This window comes from Sorex fumeus, unplaced genomic scaffold, assembly GCF_029834395.1.
Source record: "Sorex fumeus unplaced genomic scaffold, SorFum_2.1 ptg000063l, whole genome shotgun sequence".
NCBI lineage: Eukaryota > Metazoa > Chordata > Mammalia > Eulipotyphla > Soricidae > Sorex > Sorex fumeus.
The window spans coordinates 60228733-60250364 of NW_026606120.1; the positions used below are offsets into that span (position 1 = coordinate 60228733).

General features: G+C 41.5%; 3 protein-coding genes across 4 annotated transcripts in view; 1 reads left to right on the top strand and 2 right to left on the bottom strand.

Moving 5' to 3' along the window:
- The window catches only part of VMP1 (vacuole membrane protein 1), a 120167-nt gene extending 119649 nt beyond the window's left edge, over positions 1 to 518 (bottom strand). Inside the window, exon 1 of the mRNA XM_056126600.1 lies at positions 377 to 518. The gene's annotated coding sequence lies outside the window, so the exon portion shown is untranslated. The remainder of the gene's footprint in view (positions 1 to 376) is intronic.
- Positions 519 to 649: 131 nt separating this feature from the next.
- PTRH2 (peptidyl-tRNA hydrolase 2) lies at positions 650 to 8823 on the top strand. Its single transcript, XM_056126602.1, has 2 exons — positions 650 to 776; positions 8212 to 8823. Exon 2 carries the CDS (start codon positions 8212 to 8214, stop codon positions 8749 to 8751), a length of 540 nt encoding a protein of 179 aa, XP_055982577.1. The 5' UTR covers positions 650 to 776; the 3' UTR covers positions 8752 to 8823.
- A 3774-nt stretch (positions 8824 to 12597) lies between these two features.
- Positions 12598 to 21632, bottom strand: part of CLTC (clathrin heavy chain) — a 70371-nt gene continuing 61336 nt past the window's right edge. Inside the window, exons 30-33 of one of the 2 annotated variants that reach the window (XM_056126592.1) lie at positions 21244 to 21465; positions 19835 to 19855; positions 15708 to 15783; positions 12598 to 13632 (exon numbers count right to left, since the gene is read on the bottom strand). In XM_056126592.1, coding sequence (XP_055982567.1) covers positions 13508 to 13632; positions 15708 to 15783; positions 19835 to 19855; positions 21244 to 21465 — 444 coding nt within the window. In that variant the 3' untranslated portion in view covers positions 12598 to 13507. The remainder of the gene's footprint in view (positions 13633 to 15707; positions 15784 to 19834; positions 19856 to 21243; positions 21466 to 21632) is intronic. The other variant, XM_056126593.1, reaches the window with a different exon arrangement.

Sequence of the window (21632 nt, forward strand, 5' to 3'; positions counted from 1 at the left end):
ACAGATGCTTGGTCATCCGAAGAGAAGACGTTCTCGGTTTACTCCGAGGTCCGAGACGCCACGGGAGCACGGGATGGGTAAGCGATAAAAACCTAGAACCCCTTCCTCGTCCACGACACTGACAGTGAATGGCCGGGCGCCCAACGTGACGGGTTCGGTGCACGGGTGGTCAAGCCCTGAGAGGTGTCCCAAATAACCGGGCTCTTGCCAAGACACAGACACATCCCGCGTCAGCGGTGCCCTAACGCTCTACTTGAAGTCAAAACCACTCCGCCCTCGAGCGGGACGTCTCCGTGGGTAAAAGCTCAGGAAGAAGTCAGGCTCCGAGGAAAGTCGCGGGTTCCCCATTCCCAATCCCCCGAGGTCGTTTACCTACCCGCTCTGACCCCGGCTTCTCTGGATCCCCAGATCCTGGAAGCGGCTCCCGACCGACTCACACACCAGCCGCTGGGCTCCGACTCACCGGAACTCAGCGTCACTTCCGGTCCGCGTTTTCCCCGCCCCCTCGGGAGACCGCCACTTAAAGAGAAACGTTCCTGATTTTTTTTTTTTTTTTCCGGCGGGGCTTCGCGGGATTTCAGTTCACGCTCGGTTGGGATGCCGAGGGCGGAGCCACCGGAAGAATGATTGATTGACTGTGCGCGGGGCGGTGCTTGATCCGGAACTTGTTGTCCCGGAACCCCGGAAGAGGTAACTCGCGCGGTAGAAGCGAGTTCGCGGCTCCAACGTGAGCAACGCTCCAAGCGCGCGCGAGCCTCCAAGGAGCGGTGGTTTAGGTAGGTGCGCGCCTGCCCGGGCAAAGGCGAGGGATGTTCTCCATCGCTCTGCAGTGGCGGTGTTTCTCCTGCCCTCATGCTGTGCCCTCCACCTACCGCCTGTCATCTTCAGCTTCCTAAACTGTCTGCGCCCAGGGGCCGCGGGAGCCACGGTTCCGGTTCTACCGGTCTCGTTTGGGAGAAGGGACCGAGCTGCTGGGCTGGGACGGACCCGACGTTTCGAGTTCCTGGGGGAAAGCCTCCAGCCCGGCAGTTGCTAACGGCTCCCGCGCCTCCAGTTGAGGAGCGCTCTGGCGCCCGCTGAGCTCTCGGGAGGGGAAGAGAGAGAGGTTCCGGTGTTGGATCGCGGTGGGGGTTTCCTCCAGACGCCGACGTCTCGAGGGCTGTTTCGTCCTCCACTCCCCGGCCCCGCCAGGGATGCACCGCCGCGCCGCGTCTGTAATTAAAGATGAGTAGGGCCTGGGAAAGGCTTGCCGAGGCGGCTTCTATTAAAGCACGCCAGCTCGGGTGAAGGGCATTGTGTGGGTTTCTGTGGGGTCGGTGGAGAGAAATCGAAAATAATTTCCGGGGAGCGGTCCCTTTTAGAGGTCGTTGGGGGTTGGCTGGGCAAGGCAGCCCTTGGCAGGAGAGGAGGTGTCCGGGGGTCTCGCGAGATGGTGGCGGTTAGCAAGAGCTTGTATGGGGTTTTCCCTCCGTCCCCGGCCCCCCCCCCCTTCCAGGACACCCACGGATTGCTCAAAGGGTGGCAACTCCTGGTGATTCTTGGGCCTGCTCTCTGGGCCTGCAGGGTCATTGCTCAGGCTGAGCTGTGCTTGAGAGGGCCATGCAGTGGGGATACGGGCCTCCGCTTCCAGAGCTTGAGCTCCAGCGCTTTTTTGTTTTTGTTTTGTTTTTTGGCTAGACCCGGCTATGTTCAGTGGTTACTCTTGGCTCTGCACTCAGGAGTTGCTCCTGGCGATGCTGGGGGGAACCATATGGGATGCCAGGGATTGAACCCAGGTCGGCCGTGTGCAAGGCAAACGCCCTCCCAGTTGTCCTATCGCTCGGGCCGGAGCTCTGGTGCTTTGAGCCATCTGTCTGGCCTCTGGGATGTTAGTAGGGATGAAGTAGGGAACTTGACTTTTTTTTTTTTAAGTGCTTTATTTTCAGGTTCATTGATTGAATGGAAAGAATATATAGACCGTCACAGTTAGTAGATCTTTCTGGCAGTGCAGGAAATCATGTCTCTCTTGCTAATAGAGTGGCTCAGTTGTTCACTTTAATTTGTTCAGCTATTGAGCACCTGAAATGTGGCTAAGTGCAGTGAAAGAATTGACCTGTCAGTTGGTTTTAATTAAAATTTGAATGATACTTTTTGGCCGATGACTGTGGTATAGATAGAGGGCCAACTGTAAGCTGGAGAAATTCATCAGAGGGCAGTGAGAAAAGTTGACTGGGATCGAACACCCAAGAATAGTTGATAAGTAACAGGAGGTCTGCTCCACAGCTTGGAAGCCGGCAGCACATGCTGGGGGAAAAGGCAGCTCAGAGCAGGGCACACCAAGTAAAGGATGTTTGGAGGACTCGCTTAGGATTCGAGATGCGTGCAATTATAAATCGAACATGATGGCCACTCAGTACCTCTGTTGCAAACTAGAGGTTTGCAAGGCAATTATAAACCGAACATGATGGCCACTCAGTACCTCTATTGCAAACTACAACACCCTAAAAGAAAGCATGAACAAAAGGGAATGCCCTGCCACAGAGGAGGGGTGGGGTGGGGGGGATGGCGTGGGGGGTGGGAGGGCTACTGGGATCATTGGTGGTGAAGAATGGGTACTGGTAGAGCCATAGGTACTCAATCATTGTATAACTGAAACCCAAGCATGAAAGTTTGTAAGTCTACAACTGTACCTCATGGTGTTTCACAAATAAAAAAAAGAAAAGAAAAGAAAAAGACAGGGATAAAAACTACCAGAGAAGTAAAATGATTGAAAGTTGGGTTAAAGAAAGCAATAAACATTAACAATATTGTAAACATGAGAGTTGAATTATAATTAAATAAACAAACAAAACAAACACTGTCCTCCTGTTCATCGATTTGCTCAAGCGGGCCCAGTAACGTCCCCATTTTTGAGACTTTGTTGTTACTATGTTTGGCATATTGTATACGTCACGGGGGAGCTTGCCAGGCTTTGCCATGTGGGTGAGATACTCTAGGTAGCTTGCCTCTCCGAGAGGGGTGGAGGAATTCAACCCGGCTCAGCCAGGCTGGCTACGTGCAAGGTAAACACCCTACCGCTGTGCTATCGCTCCAGCCCCTATAATTAAATAAAATTTAAAATGTTTACTTGGTTCCCTCTCGGAGAGCCTGGCAAGCTACTGAGAGTATCTTGCCCGCACGACAATGCCTGGCAAGCTACCTGTGACGTATTCGATATGCCAAACACAGTAACAACAAGTCTCACAATGGAGACGTTACTGGGCCCGCTCGAGCAAATCGATGAACAACGGGAGTACAGTGACAATTTATTTATTTGGTTTTGGGGCCAAAACTGGCTGTGCTCAGATCTTATTCCTGGCTCTGCATTCAGGGATCAGTCCTAGCAGAGCTCCCAGTACCATCTGGGATGCGGGGGATTGAACCCAGTCAGGTGGTGTGTAAGGCAAGCACCCTGCCCACTATACTATCACTCAGGCCCCCTAAATAAAATTTTTAATAAAGAATTGCTGGGGGAATACCACTCCTGGGAATATATCCCAGAGAGGCAAAAAAGTATAGTCGAAGTGACATCTGCACTAGTTTGTTCATTGCAGCACTCTTTACAATAGCCAGAATCTGGAAAAAACCTGAGTGCCCGAGAACAGATGACTGGTTCAAGAAACTTTGGTACATCTACACAATGGAGTACTATGCAGCTATTAGAAAAGAAGTCATGAAATTTACATACAAGTGGTACTACATGGAAAGTATCATGCTAAGCGAAATGATTCAGAAAGAGAAGGATAGACATAGAAAGATTGCATTCATCTGGGGAACATAAAGTAACAGAATAGGAGACTAACACCCAAGAGTGGCTGGAATTAGTACCAGAAGGTTTGCTCCATGGCTTGGAGGCCAACCACACATGCTAGGGGGGAAAAGGGAGCTCAGATAGAGAAGGGAGGATCCTCCCAGGATGGGAGAAGCTTGCTCAAAGTAGACTATAGACCAAACATGATTGCCACTCAATGCCTCTTTTGCCAACCACAACACCCAAGAGGAGAGAGAGAACAAAAGAGAATGCCCTGCCACAGAGGCAGGGTGGGATGGGAGGTGGGAGGGATACTGGGATCCGTGGTGGTTGGAAATGGGCACTGGTGGAGGGATGGGTATTTGATCATTGTATAATTAAAACCCAAGCACAAAAATTTGTAAGTCTACAACCATGAGGTACCCCTCATGGTGTCTCACTAATAAAAATTTAAAAAAAATTGCTGGGGGACAAGGAGGTATCAACGAGCCCGATTATACTTCCCAGCCAGAGTATCTCTGGGCCTAAGTACCACAGCATCTTCAGGTCTTTGCAGGGAGGTCAGGGAAGAAAGTTTAAAGAAAAGTCTCGGGTGCAGAAAACTCTGGAGGCTTTGGCAATTAGCAAATGTCTAATTTCAGTTCCATAGCAATTTCAATTTAGTGAATAAGGGAATAATTGGAGACCTATAGAGGTGAAGAAAAGAGAAAAGGGGTGGAGGAGTATAGCAGGAAAGGTGCTTACTTGGTGTGGCTGACATGGGTTGAATCCCCAGCACCTCAGTTGCCCCTCAGCCTCTATAGTTTGATTCCTGAGTGCAGAACCATGAGTAAGCCCTGAATACTGCCGGGTGTGACCCCCAAATGAGAGAAAAGATGAAACAGTGATTTGAGTGTCAAAAATTTCAGAAGGGTTATGCTCAAAAAGAATGATGCAGTATAGTTGAGTAAAACATGATTTAGGAGGTAAAGTGATCAAGAGCACTGGTGAAAAGGGTTTAGTCTGGAAGAGTTTGAAATAGAAGATACCAAAAGGAAGGTTTTACAGCATGTGTTTTGTATTACCATTATATTGCTCAGGATTATTTGTGAGTACAAATACTTTTTACTGAAATCTCAAGCTCTGAGGATTTCTGATAGATTTATAGTAGCAGAAAAAGGATCAGGCTAAACACCTTTTGGCAGAATTAAGATGATAATCTATTTGGGATGTTTTGAGATTAAAAAAACTTCTTTTGGTTTGGTTTTGTTGTTGGTTTGGTGGGTTGGTGTTTTGCGACCATCGATGCTTAGGATTTACTCCTGGCTCTGCGCTCAGGGGATCACTGCTGGTGGGACTCGGGAGTCATATGGGGCACCTGGAATTGAACCTGGGTCTGCTGCATGCCAGGTAACTGCCTTACCTGCATTATTATTGCTCTTGCCCTGAGAGTAGAACTTCTTAAAGAATACAAGTATTATGTTAATTTTAACAGGTGTTTGTTTGTTTTTGCAGTCACACCTGGCGATGCACAGGGGTTACTTCTGGCTTTGCACTCAGGAGTTACTCCTGGCGGTGCTCAGGGGACCATATGGGATGCTGGGAATCAAACCCGGGTCAGCCGCGTGCAAGGCTAACGCCCTACCCGCTATGCTATCTCTCCAGCCCAATTTTAACAGTTTAAACTTAAGAGATTTCTATGAAATATGAGGCAGGAAAACAGACTTGGTAAAATTTGTTGTGAGATGTTACTGGTGCCCTCTCGAGCAAATCAATGAACAATGAGAGGACAGTGCTACAGTGCTACTATCACTGTGGCTAAGCAGCTTCCCTTCCCTTCCCCCTCCACTCCTTCCATCTTTAAGACTAGTGATAACAGACTTTTAACTTCATGCCAGCAATAATGGCAGTAAAGAGTTTCGTGTGTTATTCAGCACATAGTAGGATCTCTGCGTGCTTCTTTCTCCTGACAGGCCTGGATCTGATATATAAGATGTGGTTACATTGCAATGGAGAAATCTGTGCAGATCCTTCTAATTCTTAACATAGAGGGTGGGAGACTTTTTTTTTTTTTAACATGAACGTTTCTTCTATTTGGAATATTGTTGGATTATTAGAAGTCCTGCTGGCATGTAAGCACTATATAGTAAACAGATGTGTTGTGAGATAGGTAACAATGGTCCTGATAAGAATTTAAGGGTATAGAAGATAAGCTTTCCACCTACTACGTCCGTTCCATCCATGCATATGGTCCCTGAGTACAACCAGAGGCCACTTTGAACATGGAACCAGAGATACCTTCTACTGTGGCTCAAACTGCTATGCCACCCACTGATCCAGTGCAAAGAATTTAATACTATTTTTCCCTGGTGATAAACACTTCTAGGGCCATAAAATACTGTCAGTACACCTCTCTCCAAGTTAAGTACTCGTGGAAAAGGAACAGTATACCAGGTGCTCTGATAGTTTGCAGATATGACACTTTTATTTCTAGCTTTCCATTTCACTCTCCTTTAGATCCTAGTCACTTTGGGATTCTATTATATCCCTGCCCTTGCATACTATTTCTACTCTCCTCATTTACTTTTTGCACTTCAGTAACCCCAATTATACATTAAAGCTTTCTGTATTTCTAGCCCACACTACCCAAAATCAAACCAAACAAAAACCTTAGCTGATTTTTTTTGGGGGGGGGGGCGACGGGGGGGTGGGGCAAGGGTGGGCACATCCACCAGTGCTCAGGGCTTACTCCTTGGCAGGGCTTGGGGAACCCTGTGGGGTGTTGAACCTAGTTCAGCTATATTCAAGGGAACTAAACCTAGAGGGATTACTGCCAGAAGCCCCTGGGTTCCGAAATTGGTATGTGTGCCTCAGGGTTCATGGTTGGTCAGAAACCGGAGGTGGTGTTAGAGGGTTGCAACCTGGAACATTGTCATGGCGGGGAGCAGGGCCGATTCCACCCCTCATCCCATGAAGCCCCACTTGCCTTGTCAATGCAGTCTCATACCTGGCTTTTCATTAGGCTCTAAAAGATGCAGGCCACCATGTCACTGCCGCAAAGGGGGACAGGCGGAGGGATAGACACCCTTCCCCTTCCAGGGTGGCATAGCACCATAGTTAATTAGCTGATTTTTTTTAAAAACCAAAAATAACTTCCCTGTAGCAGGTTCCTATTGTTCTTAGGGTAAACTCCAAACCTTTCATGCTGTGCAAGGCCTTCTATGATCTAGATCCTGCCCTTTATTTTTGCTTATTCCTTGCTGTTTCCCACCATCTATCAGCTGTTGCAAACTGTTCTAAGGTCATTTGACATAGCATCTGGGCTTTCCCAGTTGGCCCTGATCAGGGACCACTCCTCTGGAGACCTTTTGAGGTGCCAGGGATCAAACCCAGGTCACAGCACGAAGTGCAGGCACCCTGCCTGCTGTGCTTTCTCTCAGGCTCTCCTCACCTATTTTATTAAGTGCATCTTTGATTTAGATATAGCCTTTGAAAAAGAAAATACCAATATTTGTGCCTATGCATGGAAGCATTATGAATCCAATGTAAACTGATAGACGTTTTTAGTGGTAATTCAAACACTGAAGACAACTTTGCTGATACAAGATTTCATAAAATAAAAGATATTGTTTTAAAATTATACTTACGGTAAATTTAGTGTATATTTAAACTGCAAAAAAATACTTGGTACTCATACGTAAATAAAGTTAGATTCTAAACTCAGTTAATGAGAGGACTAGGTTTTTCCCTACGATAGTGGATAATGTCCCTTAGAACAGTCTTCACTTTTAAGCCTTAGCTTTCTGTATTTAGGTCTAGTCTCAGTATTGGACTTTACTCCAGGCCCATTGTGGTGGCATTCAGGAACTTGAGTACTGTCCCAGTTGGGATCCACTGCTATGATCCAGAAGAGAACTGAATAATAGTTGTTTCTTTATTAACTGTAGTAAAATAGATTTTTCTTTCACCAGGCTGACATGAAGAGCAGACTTAAGGAACTTAGTTTGTTTTACTGAATCTAGACTTATTTTTATTGACTGTGAACCACAGAGAGGTTCTTCATATTGAGATTCAAAATAACTAGTTTTACTTGTATTATTGCTTTTATCAGTGAAGAGAAAAAATAGTAAATGTATAAATAGGTCCAAGTACTGTTTTATTTCCACACACGGTCTCTTGTAGTTATTAAATAAAGACTTCTGAATTGGAGAGAGTTCAGTGGGATTGATGGTTTGCAAGCAGGAGGGCAGTTCAGTTCCTTTTACTGCATGACCCCCCAGCAACACCAGGAGTGGTTCCAAACAGGGAATATTTCCAGGGTGCTACTGTGTAACCCAAACTCCCCCCCCCCCCCCAAAAAAAAAACCAGGAAAATGACTCTTACATACTATTTCCAAATGTTTTTATCTAACATGCTTGTATTTTCACTGCAAAATAGTGATAACTTTGTTTTTTCCTTTAAGATGCTCTCCAAATCCTTGGTCATGGAGTACTTGGCTCAACCAGGTGCACTCAGTCTGGCTGCTGGAGTTGCGTGTGGCATGTTCCTGGGTTGGGGTCTCCGTGTACGCTTTGGAATGATCCCTAAAACTCCTGTGAATGAGACAGAGAGACAGACTGGAACTGAAGCAAGCGTCTTAGGAGAGGGTGGCGAATATAAAATGATTCTTGTGGTTCGAAATGACTTAAAGATGGGCAAAGGGAAAGTGGCTGCCCAGTGCTCTCATGCTGCTGTTTCTGCCTACAAGCAAATTCAAAGGAGAAACCCTGAATTGCTCAAACAGTGGGAATACTGCGGCCAACCCAAAGTGGTAGTCAAAGCTCCCGATGAAGAAACACTGGTAGAGTTGTTGACACATGCAAAAGTGCTGGGACTGACTGTAAGTTTAATCCAAGATGCTGGACGTACTCAAATTGCACCAGGCTCTCAAACTGTCCTGGGAATTGGCCCAGGACCAGCAGACCTAATTGACAAAGTCACTGGCCACCTGAAACTTTACTAGATGAAATTTTGTATGTTGATGGTTTTACCACCAAATGCTGTCAATTTCTAACAATAAAAGCAGTTTCTTCCAGATTGTGTACTCTTCGGTTGGAAAATCTATAATTATACTTCCTTGTGTACTTGCACAGTTATCTTGGGACTTTGAAAAATGTTGGCTACATGATTCAAGTGAAAGGTGCTAAAACAATTGCTTTGTATGTTAATAGTTTATTCTTTCCAAGGTTATGTTGCTATTCCACTGAGAGGGCCCACACTCCCATTGCATGCAGATAATTTTTTTCCCTATTACTTTTAAGATGAATAATAACCTATTAATAGGTCATTATGTAGCTACTCACAAATGGGAGTGTAGTGACTGAGAACCTAACCTGACTTGTCTCAAAGTTGAGATTTTATAACATTTACTCATCTGTGTAGGGTCTCATGTTCGGTTTCCCTGACCCAGACTTGCCAGTTTCTCAGCAGTGTTAATTCTGCTATTTGTGTGGATCTTGAATATGGTAGTGGAGCTTATTTAAGCATTTATTATAATTGTGAAGTGAATGTATTTATCATCCCAACATCCCATTGTTTCTTTACCTAGAACTTTAGGAACTAGAAAATTCAATTTAAGCCATCTCTTTTCCCCTTGGATTTGCATATGTTTATCATGATATTGTTACATTGATCACTATTAGTAATCATTACTGTAGTATTTTTATTATTGGTTTGGGGGCCACACCTAAAGGTGCTCTGACTCTGTACTCCAGCAGTACTTAGAAGACCCTCTGGGATATAGTGGGGATTGGATCTGGATTGGCTGTGTGCAAGTGCCATACTGCTACAGTAATGTTCTTGCCCCTGGTGGTATTAAAAAAATTCTTTAAAAATTCTAACACTGTGATTTACTAAGTTTATAATACAGTTATTTCGGGCATTAAATGTTACAACATCAGTCCCACCACCAGAGTTATCTTCACTCCACCAATGTGTCCCCAGTTTTCTACTCAACCATCCCAGCCCACCCTCTTAGCAGGCACAAATTTACTTCACATTGTTTGTTTTGATATAAGACAAGTGGAATTATCAAAACTTATAGCACTTACTTTCCTTGGGGGGGGGGGGGGGCGGGGTAGAGAGGTAGTAAGTGGTAGGGCACCTGCTTTGCATGTGGCTGACCCAGTTTCAAATCCTTGGCATCCCATATGGTCCCTCAAGCCCTCCAGGAGTGATTACTGAATGCAGAGCCAGGAGTATACCCTGAGCACCGTCAGGTGTGACCCAAAAATTAAAAATGAAGAAGTGCTTGCCTTGTACACAACCGACTTGTACCATATATGGTCCCCCAAGCACTGCCTGTACCCTGAGCAGAGCCAGGAGTAAGTCTTGAACACAGCAGGGTGTGGCCCCACAGCCCCACCCAAAATAAGTGAATTTAAATCTACTGTTTCTCTAACAAATAATACGATGTCAGGGAAAATCTTCTAACAAGTACATGTTAAGTGGCTCCGATTTTTCCAGAGTTAACATCAACAGTTAGCATTAGTTGTCAATGGAATCAAGGCAAAACACAAAGAAGCACTTGAACCACACTTGAAAGCATTAATATTTGGTTAGTTATCACACTGACGTGACAGCAGAAGCTAACTGAATGAGGCCACAATAGCAACTGTTTCTAAACAGAGTGTTTATACTCAACTCAAATGTGATGCAATAGCAAGTAACGGGCTCAATCCTAAATGTACATTTCTTCCTCTCTGGTAAATTTGGAGGCTTACCTTAGAGACTGAAGGCTCCAAGTTCAAGTGCATTCTCAACAGGATGGCCTACCTGTGGCTGATTCAAATTACTTTAATAGCATAACTACTAGGATATGTAGCATACAAATCTTGAAAACATATGAATTTCTTTTTCCGAGGAAGGGAACACACTGGGCAGTGCTAGTCTATCACAGGGTGCCAGGAACTGAACTCTGGGTTCCTCTTTGAGCAATTGCCCTGGCCCTCAGCCCTCAATTGTTTCCTATTGCACCTGTATTAAACAGTACTCTACAAAGATGGTTCTCTTAAGTATACATACTCTACAGGGTCTCTAAAAAGACACTTTCAGGTGGCCCAAACATTTATGTAAAACATTTTTCATCACTTTCCCTGATGACCCAAAAGTAACGGTGAAACTGCTCACCCCTCGTAGGCACCTACCTGTGTAAGTAGGCACTGAACTCTTCAATGCTCTATACTCAGATAACAGAAATTATCTGAGCTAGCTGGAAGCTATAAAAGACACAAGCACATGCTGTGCGTGCTAGAGACCAGAGTTGGATTCCTGGCACCATGTGGTTCCCTGAGCACTGCTGGGAGTGACACTAGAGCTATGTGGTGTAGCAACATCCTCCCCATTTTTTTTCACTTACTAATCTTTTTTAACCAACGAGCAGTAAGAAACTGTTCATAAACTTGACCACTGACTATAAATATTCTGTGGAATATTTTAAGATATCTGGTGCATTCCAGAGTATTTTAACTTTATTTGGGATGGAAAGAGAAAGCTTTATTTTTTTTTAATTGAATCATGGTGAGCTACTCTTACAAAGCTTTCATGTTTGAGTTTCAGTCATATAATGATTGAACACCCATCCCTCACCAGTGTACATTTTCCACCACCAGTGTCCCCTGTATCCCAACCCCCCCTGCACCCCCCCCCCCCCCCCCCCCGGCCTCTATGGCAGTTTCCCTCTTACACTCTCAGGAAGAGAAGCCTTTCATTGTTAAAAGAATGAACTCTAGGGGACCATTAATTCCTTTTCTTCCTCAATTTGTTTTGGAAATAAAAGTTTTATTTAGAGAAATATGGAGAGAGATGGGGGGTTTGAGAGTTATGTGTCCAAGACAGTTCACAGGCTTCTCTAGGAGGGGAAATCTGAGGACTTATATTGGATTGAGATGTGAGGGTCCCTAAGATGGAAAACACACAATGGTCTATCTTCACGAAGTTGCTCTGATGGTAGGGCTTTTCCCAAACTGCCCCTACCTGGGCCTTTGTTCTGCATGTTCTCCCTCAATTTTGATAAAGTCGAAGAAGAAGAGGGTCAGAGGTGCCACAGACACAAAGTAAAGCCACAGTTCTAACAGCAAAAAATGTTCTATGGGAAACAAAAAGGAACTTCCCAAGAAATAGTAAACTCTGTTTAAAGAAGATAGACAGAGAAACAATAGTTCTAAGTTGGTTTTTTTTCCCCCTCTTTTTGCTTTTTGGGTCACACCCGGTGATGCACAGGGGTTACTCCGGGCTCTGCACTCAGGAATTACTCCTGGCAGTGCTCAGGGGGACCATATGGGATGCTGGGAACCGAACCTGGGTGGCCATGTGCGAGGCAAACGCCCTACTCGCTGTGCTATTGCTCCAGCCCCCCCCCCTTTTAAATCACATTAACCTACTCATATATGGGGGCTCCCACAATTCATGGTTAGGAACATCGTATTACTACCTGCTTTTACACTTTTCAGCTAAACCAACAGATCACGGGTGCTAAATTAACTGAAATGCTTAGATAAAAACCTGATGTGCCACTTGGTTAAAATGATCGATGTAGTCAAAATTAGGATGCGCCACGGACCTATCAGTTCTTTATAGACTAACGCTCCTACTTACAGGAATGCATACCAGCTTGTAAAACTGCATTGTTTTCACATGTCTCAATCATCACTTCCATTTCTGTTCTCGTGCCATCTGCAACTGTACTACTCAATTTGAAACTACTAAAAGCCTGGTTTCAAAGAGAATGAAAGATGAGGGGGAAAAAGGGGAAGCTGGTTTCACTGGCTTAAGTTTGAGAGGTAGTTCATTAAAACTGCCATTCTACATATTATTTCCACAGTCCAGTAATTTATTTTAAATTTGAGTAATTTCAAATTCCACAAACAAAACTGAAGAACAGCCATATTTTGTTTGAATTCTCTTTTCTGTACACTCAGTGATCTAAAACACCACAATATCCAACATACACAAACCTCAGGGAAGGGTTAGTAAATACACACAGATTGGAATCATGGTGCTCTTTGTTCCTGAATGGAATGGTCCCACAGAAAAAGCACAGGATACAGCACAACATAAGGGCACCTGTTACAGATGAAGTGAGCAAAAACACACTAGCATTTTCTATATGCGTAATGAGAAAACCTGCATAGGTTAGAGGGCCTTTATGCTCATTTATAAGTCAGGCAAGTTGTCTGTAATGCATTCTTCAAATAATTTGGAGAGCACTGCAATCCAGTGTAGGAGATGCTGATTAGTGTTGTCTTTGCTGGCATTGACAGTCTTGCATGGTCACATACCAATATTTTCACTTTAGCTTTTCTTTGAATAAAAGATTTAAATGCATCTAGACAATACATACTGTAAGCTGTTTACATACACTAAATTTAAGAGATTCAATAGTAGAGAGTTTTTCTTTAAACACTACAGAGTGCAAATCAGGTTCTTCACGACAGATTGAATATTAAGCAGTTCTTCAAAGAATGAAGGGGGAAAGAAACAAAGCCTGTGAATAAACCATTGAAACTAATTCCCCTTTGAAAATAAATTCTAAAATGACGCGGAATGTGAAATAAGCTTTTAACATATAGGTGATCCAAGTTTATAGTGAGAAACAAAAAGAAGTCCTTCATGAAATAAAGGTTACAAGAACATGTGCCTGGTTTCCCCCGTTATAAACTGAGAAGCAGGTAGAGACGATATTTCAGTACGAAAATAGGACACTCAGGATCGCTTCCATCTCACATGCTGTACCCAAAGCCAGGCTGTGGCTGCCCATAGGGTGGTGCAGTATAACCATAGCCAAAAGGTGCCTGGGGAGGAACTGCAACACTGGGTCCTGCTGTCAGCATCAACTGGGGCTGACCTAAAGAAGACAACGGAAAGGAGGGGCAGGGGTAAAGAGATGGAATAAACTGTTAATATTGTAAGAGTATAACCCTTATATCGCTAGCAACATAATCACATCTTAAAATGAGTTTGGGAGAAGAGTACTTACAATTTTGACATGAAAGTCAACATAAGAATGTCTCTACTTTAGGCATTCAAAAATATTAAATCTCCCCATACCAAGTGCATGTGAAAAACTATCTAAAATATCCAATAAACAGTATAGGGCCAAATGATCATATGTCATTTCACAGTATTTAAAACAGTGCGCGGGAGTGGGAGCAACAGTACAATGGGTTGGGCATTGCCTTGCATATGGCTAACCAGAATTCAATCACTGGCATCCCACTATGATTCCCCAAGTACCACCAGAAGAAATTTTCTGAGTGCACTGAAACAAAAATAACCCCTGAGCATCACTAGATGTACCTCCAGCCCCTCTCCCCCAAAACAATACGCAGATGCATGCCTAACACAATTGGGCAAGGTTAAACTGATACCAAGCCTATTACCACATAATATTTGCACATTTTCATGACATTATTATTAGAACAGGGAAACAACTTTTTAATAGCTGTCAGCACAACTTAGCTTTAAATGTTAAGATTTCAAGAAAGCAATAAAAAATAGAAATACACTTAAATATACATTAGGAATTAAATACATTAGGACATCCTTCTTCCAAAGCATGTTCACAATCTTATGAAGTTTAGCCACTGACTATCGATAAGGACTGTGAATTTAAAATAGAAACACCCCGAGCTTGCTTTTCAAGCCCATGTTCTCCCTTGAACATCTCCCATGTTCTCTCTTGCTTATCTTGATGTTTCTTTGTTTGCTTGGTTCCACACTGAAGAAGCCTGTGTTCTTTCTCTAACATGAACTTCTTTCCCCTTATATATCTCTAAATGTCAATTAAAGAAAAAAATACCATGAAGGCTGGGACCAGTGAAAGTATGACGGGTAGGATGCTTGCCTTGCAGAGAGCCAGGCCAGGTTTGATCCCTAGCACCACATATGGTGCCCCTAGCCCAGCCAGGAATAAGCACCCTGAGCACTTCTGAGTGGGGTTACAGAGATACATAAAAGTTACACAGATACATAAAAGATACTCTGAAGGTATGCTAAAATATGCTGATGCTTTAACATTATTGTATCTACCTTATAATTGTTCCCACTGTTTCCCATTATACATGTCAAACATCTTACCCCCATCTTTAATAATATACATTATCTTCTCCAGCATTACCTACTCTGTCACCTAAATTCCTAAAGTGCATTTTATCTAAAAAGTAATGTCCTAACATATTTGTGCATTATCATTTCATGTAACAGGCTGACCTACATAGATCATAATCTTATTTATACCCACCATCAAAGAATACATGGTTATAGTGATATAATCTATACCCTTCAAATAGTTTAAATTACTCTGTTTATCAAGAGTGAAAATAATTCAACAAAAATAATTCAGACATGCATGTGTAAGAAAAATTTAATTGTCTTAAGTATTTGCATAAGCCTCTCACTTTGGAAAGTCCTTAAATGGAAACTAACCAGTTCTCTATCCCAGAGAAAATTTTTATTTATTTATTCTTTTGCTTTTTGGGTCACACCCGGCAGTGCTCAGGGGCCACTCCTGGCTCATGCACTCAGTAATTACTCCTGGCGTTGCTCGGGGGACCATATGGGATGCTGGGAATCAAACCCAGGTCGGCCATGTTGGCTGCGTGTAAGGCAAACGCCCTACCCACTGTGCTTTTGCTCCAGCCCCACAGAGAAAATTTTTAAAGATATATTTTTTAATGTGCTTTAAGGCAATCTTGCCAGTTTCTGATCTTCTGTACGTCTAAAAATTAAATTCATTAATAGTTTTGTCACAGTATTTTATGAGTAAGTACTCAGTGACCAGTCTATAAAACAAAATTTAGATTATACTTTCCAGTAACTTTTTCAAATTGTTTCTATATTAAGGTTAGCTTAGTGAATTACTTTTATCTTCTCTAAGACTTAAAATGAAATATATTCTGAGAGATCAGAAAGAGACATTACCATAAACAATAGGTTGCGTCTCTGTAGCCTGTTCTTCTTCTTTTCTCAGTGATTCTGAAGCATCTAATTTATCCACCTAGAGGAAAAATAAGTAAGGTTAATTAGCACCCCAAAAATATTAAAAACCTAGGTTTATGGCAGAAAGTGGAAAAGCCTTAGTATGTTAAATTTTGTTGAAATAAAACAGACTAGAAAGAACATTCTCAGGCCTCTTCAAATGGCAATGTCCATACTTCAGTCAGGTGGCTTTCAGCATTGTCATTATAAACCCTCAGGAAGGAGGGATTTATAAATGCCATAGAAGCTCACGCCAGGCTAAAACTGGGCATGCTAGGATGCAGTCAGCCTGAGGGAGGGGGTTACAAGAAATAAACCACTTTTTTAAAATGAAATTTAAACTCTTAAGATAATAATGAACTCATGACCTGGCAAGACTTCCCTCCCAAAAGGAAATGGCTGGTATTCAAAAAAGTGAAATGAGTCTAATGACCAGACAAGCATTTCTAAATAAGCCATGTTTTGCCAACTGACAGCAAGTGCATAGCTTCTGTAAAGACTGGTTTCATGCGTAGGCTGAAATTAATTCAAGACTCAAGTGTCTCTACAGTTGGTATTTTCAAGCACTGTTTTCCTGAATGGGTAATTTCACTATTAAGAAGGGAAGGGGTTACTTTGTTCACTACGAAGAAAGATTTCCAAGGCGGTGCTGAATGATTTTTCCCCTTTGAAGAGAGGGCAAACGAGTTTGGGATCCTCTATTTTAAAGTAAGGACAGGATCAATATTCTAATACTCCATTTTAGAAGAAGTTCTAATTTTCAATTTTCTAGTTATTTGATTTCCCCAATTTCTATGGAGGAAGAGTTTTGTTGTATTTAAATCGATTACAGAAGTGGCTACTATATGTTTAACTATTCTAAGTAAAAGTTGACAGCATCAGACAATACTAGAAATGTATTTGTGGAAAATATTTATGTATATATCCATATCTTTCCTTCCACTCCTTAGTTGTATGACCCTGACATCCCATTTCACTTGCCCTCAAAGTTCCTTGACTACGTAACATGACTGAGATACACATCAAGGATATTTTTTCAAGGTCACTTCTAGGACTTAATAGGATTTGAGTCTGACAGATATTTCTGTGAAGAGTTGGGAAGAAGTAACCCTTGGATACTCAAATTTGGGAATCTCCAATATAGTTCCCACTTGCCTTTTTAACTGTAACTTTTTATAACCATATTAAAAAGCTCATCTCTCAAGGAAAGCCTTAAATGGAAGTAAAACTTCAAATCTCAAAGTTTTCCACAACTGGTAGTTTTCATACTGTGCTGAGTGGGGCAAAAAGAAACTTTATAAATGTTCACCACAGATTAAGAGGACAAAAATGCTAAGGAGCGGGGAGGAACCCTACAGAAAAAAAAAAGGGACATGCTGATTTCAGTGAAAAGTTATATATAAAGATATGCGCTATACATCCAGCCCTATAAAGATTTTTCTAAGAAGATTTTAATAGCCCCTTGTTGAAGCTATTTATGATACTGGGAATCTTCACACTGACCATTAAGGTTAGGACAACATTTAATACTTATTTCATATTAAATAGAGTAAATCTGTATCTGAACCATCCGAATTTGTCAGGGAACAAAGCTGGAGAGAATTAAGTTGAGGTAAACACTAGACACCTCCAGAAAAAAGTGTTTGGTCTGGGGCCAGAGGGATAGTACAATGAAAAGGACATTTGCCTTGCAAGTGGCAAGCTTGGGTTGATCATGGCATCCCGTATGGTCTCCTGAGCACCAACAGGAGTAATTTCTGAGTGCAGAGCCAGGAATAACCCCTGAATAAACCCCCGATCCAAAAAAAAGTGGTTATTCTGCTTTTTAAATTTTTTCTTTTCACTTTGTTTTTTTGGGCCACACTGGCAGAGCTCAGGGGCTACTCCTGGCTCTGTGCTGGGGGACCATGCAGTGGCAGGCACTGAATAAGACCTCCTTACTTAATCCACTGAACTATTTACTCCAACCCTATTTTCTTATTTTATAGCTTCAATTTGTGTTTACAAATTTACCCCATATCAAATTAAAAACTACTATGGAATAAAAACCACCATGAGAAACAAACATTGTTCAGCACCCAAACTGAAAGCAAAAGTTATAGCTATAGACCTGAGATGACACAGACTATGCCATCAAAGATCAGGTGGGATTTCCTACCCTACACAGTCTCCGGAGAGTAAGGTTAAAGGAGATAATTAAAAACAAAAATTCATGGAAGGGTGTATATTTAGAACTTTGAGGGAATTAAAAAAAAACCCACTATACATTTACTGACTTTAAAGGAAAATAAAGTGGACAAATTATTTTAAAGTTAATGTCTGAGTCAGATGTTAAACACATAAGCCCTATTATAGAGCACAATGAAGACTTAAAGAACAATATCACAATGCCTAGGCATAGACAAAGGCAGCTTTGGGCATGGGGAGGGGGAAAGCACAAAAAAATAAGGAACTCTGAATAAGTGGCATCAAGCTAAGCAAAAATGTTAAAAAAAAATTTCTATATAATGGGACAGCCTCTGGCACAGCAACATCCAATTTTTATTTCCACAGACCCAAATTTGATTGGAGGAAAAAAAAAGGCAGAGAAGGCTTTTATGAACACAAGCTTTTGTTAAGAGCTGTAACAAAAGTTTCTGATCCTTGGATTTAAAAAGAAAAACGATAGGTAATCATGTCACTGAGTTCAGTTCCATCTATACTACTGAAAATCACTAAAATGTAAAAGGCTTTTCCACAAAGACTGCAATATGCTGCAGAGGAAAAGTTAACATGCAGTCAGTTATTTTGGTGTATGTGTGCATGAAAAAAAGGCAAAAGTACTGAAGCAAGAAGTGAGATCTGAAGATGACTGTTGCTATACAGGCTCTCAAGAAACACACACAGCCCACAGCAATGCTTTCAGAGTTTCAAAAGTAGTATGATGTAATTGCAATGACTGTTGTACATGCTTGATTTAAAACAACGCATAACACTGCAGTTCAATTACCTGTTTTTCACACACACGCTAACTGCCTAGCTTACTAGCTGCTGAAGGGCCTCACACACAATGCATTTTACTCAGGTTTGCCTTAAGTTCCAATGGTGACTCCAATTTGGTTCAACATAATTCCAAGGCATTGTCCCCCATACACATTCTTTTAAATTTTTGTCAGCTATTCTTTACTTTCCCACTCTTTTTCCTTATAGCATTTCGATACCAGACATATTTGTTTCATTTACGTTAAGATGGAGACAAGCCAATGGAGGAAGTAGCAACCAAAAGGTGCCTAAATTCGACCTTGGACAAGTCAACAAATGAATAAGAGGATGAATTTTCGGTAGCTTCAAAGATGTGTCTGATTACAGAATGAAGTTAATAATGTGTTGTATAGGGAAATAATCCATGTTGCATAGCAACAGCTGTAACAAGCTACTATCAAGATTGAAAAAGTTTTGATTCCTCTTGCAAATGGACTAGCACCATAAGAACTGGACACCTGGAGAAACATGAGGAAAGTCTCTTCGGAAGCAGCTAGTATCTCTTGTATCTACTTTCAGCAAAAAATTAGTAAGAATCAAGAGATCAGAAACTGGATCACAGTCCTTCAATACCAAAAATCCCCCCAACGCCTTTTAAGGTATAATTTATATATATTATACATATATAATTCAACAACTGTTAGGCAAGCTCACAAAACAAGACCAGAGGCTGTTTTAGTTTACTCAGAGTATTAAGAAAATCCTATGATGGTCCAGATACTCTGACAGGGAAGAGAAATTTCCTGAAACTTTGGAATTAATATGAAACTCACCATACTCAGTTTATAATATATTTAAGAGACTGTGAACCAACTACTGATTAGCCTCCTGCCCTTCCTAAAGCCTATTAGCCGATTAGTAGCAAACATCTACTAATGTCCTACAGCTCTAATATATAGTTATGTTTCAAGGGACTTGCAGAGGCTTTAGTGAAAATTTATTTGGGGAAAAAGCAGCAGCAGCAGTGTAGAAAAGGAAGGGGAAAAAATCATGCAAATTCCTTAGACTTAGTCCTCCAGACTTAAAGATGGAAAAGAATCAACTTTCACCTTTTCCTTTATTGCATCAACCTGCAAAGGAATTCAGAAGGTGCAGCTTAGAAAAAAAATCAAATTCCATATTGAGCATAAAAAGGTAGAATCAGCAACAAAGGTTTAGGGAAGAAACATCTAACCACTAAAAAAGGTATGAGAAAAGTGAAAATAAAGGGCATACTGAAAGCAAAATTTAGAATTTTGTTTTTTACTTCAGAGCTTATTGCAGAAGAATTTATGCTAGAGTCAGTGTGAAAGAAAGCAGCTTTATCGCTAGTAAAATTTACAGCACTTTGGTTAACAGAAGCTTAGAGCCAGGTTTCACAAATTGGCATTATGCATTATGAAAAGCTATTCTCTTTTCTCACTTACGGCTAAAATAAAGCAATCTTTTTTCTTTTACACTGTGCTTTAAGCTGTTGATATACACAAAATGTTAACTTCTAAAAAAATTTATCATCAAATGCAATGTAGATATCTAATTAGATGTAAACTATGGAAACATTTGATATGCTGGGGGTTGTTAGTAAAGTGTCCCCCCCCCCCCCTTTAGGCATGCTAAAGAGATCAGATATGAAACTCTGATTTTAATAAGCATGTTTTGCTTTGACACAATAAATTGTCATTTTAAAATGTTCCACAGCAAAAAAAGCTAGTAACTGTTAAGAATAGGGAGAGTAAAAAATATTCTAGTATCAAAAAAGGGACAGACACTGAGATGAATAGCTAATTTTATAAGATGATTATACCTACAGTTTGTTTACATGCTTTTAAGAAATGTGATTATTTATTAATATCACACACATATATATTTGTTGTTGTTGTTATTGTTTTGAAGGGGTCATGCCTGGCAATGCTAAGGGCCTGGGTGCCAGGGATCAAATCTGGGCTAACACCCAAGGTTGAACCCAGGGTGCCTCATATTTGAGGCATGTGCTCTACCACTGAGCCACATCTCTGTCCCCTCTGCTATTTTTGAATTAGGGGTTAACCTATCAAAATATTATAAAGACTTAAAAAAGGATGTTAAGAATAAAGATTAGCTTCCCCAAGGGAAACATTTAGAACTAATCAAATTAAAGGGAATCTATTACTACCTATGGATATTGAGTTATATGACCTAATTTTATCAAGATGCTATTTTGAAATTTTATTATCAAATGTGTTAAAAAAAAACTATAGAAGTAATACCATTCATCCTCAGAAATACACTGAGGATAATCACTCTGGTAAGTTATATCTAAGTTACCTTTCTATTCAGTGTTATTTGTTAAATATTAAAATTTCTGAAGAACATGAATTTTTATGATCAAGTAAATTTATGATCTATTTAAGAAAAAAAATTTGCAAAAGATAAGTCTGCACCTGAAATTTTACATATCCTCAAAAAAATTAACATTGAATATACACAGAGATCCCATTACCTTTGTCAAGTATTCCTTCATGACCTGGATGAAATAGGGCATTGCAAAATCCATGATATTGTGCCTCCAGGCAGTTTCCAAGACAACATCTGGCCTTAAAAGATCGTAACAGGTAAAGAGACAAGCTCCAAAGCACTCTCTTTTTTCTTCCTGCAAAAACCACTGTAGTAGTTCTTCAGCCAACTCAGTGTCTTTTGATTCAGAGGCATACTGCATTGCATCCTATTCAAGGGAAAGGAATGTCAAAACATCAACTCAAATGTACAGAGGATAAGTCACGTAACAAAATGGGGAGAATGTTAAATCTCCCTGTTTTCAAATTTAATTAAAAATTTAAAAGGCAAAGTCAGGGTAAAGCATTGTTTTTTAAACAGAGAAATTTCATGTAC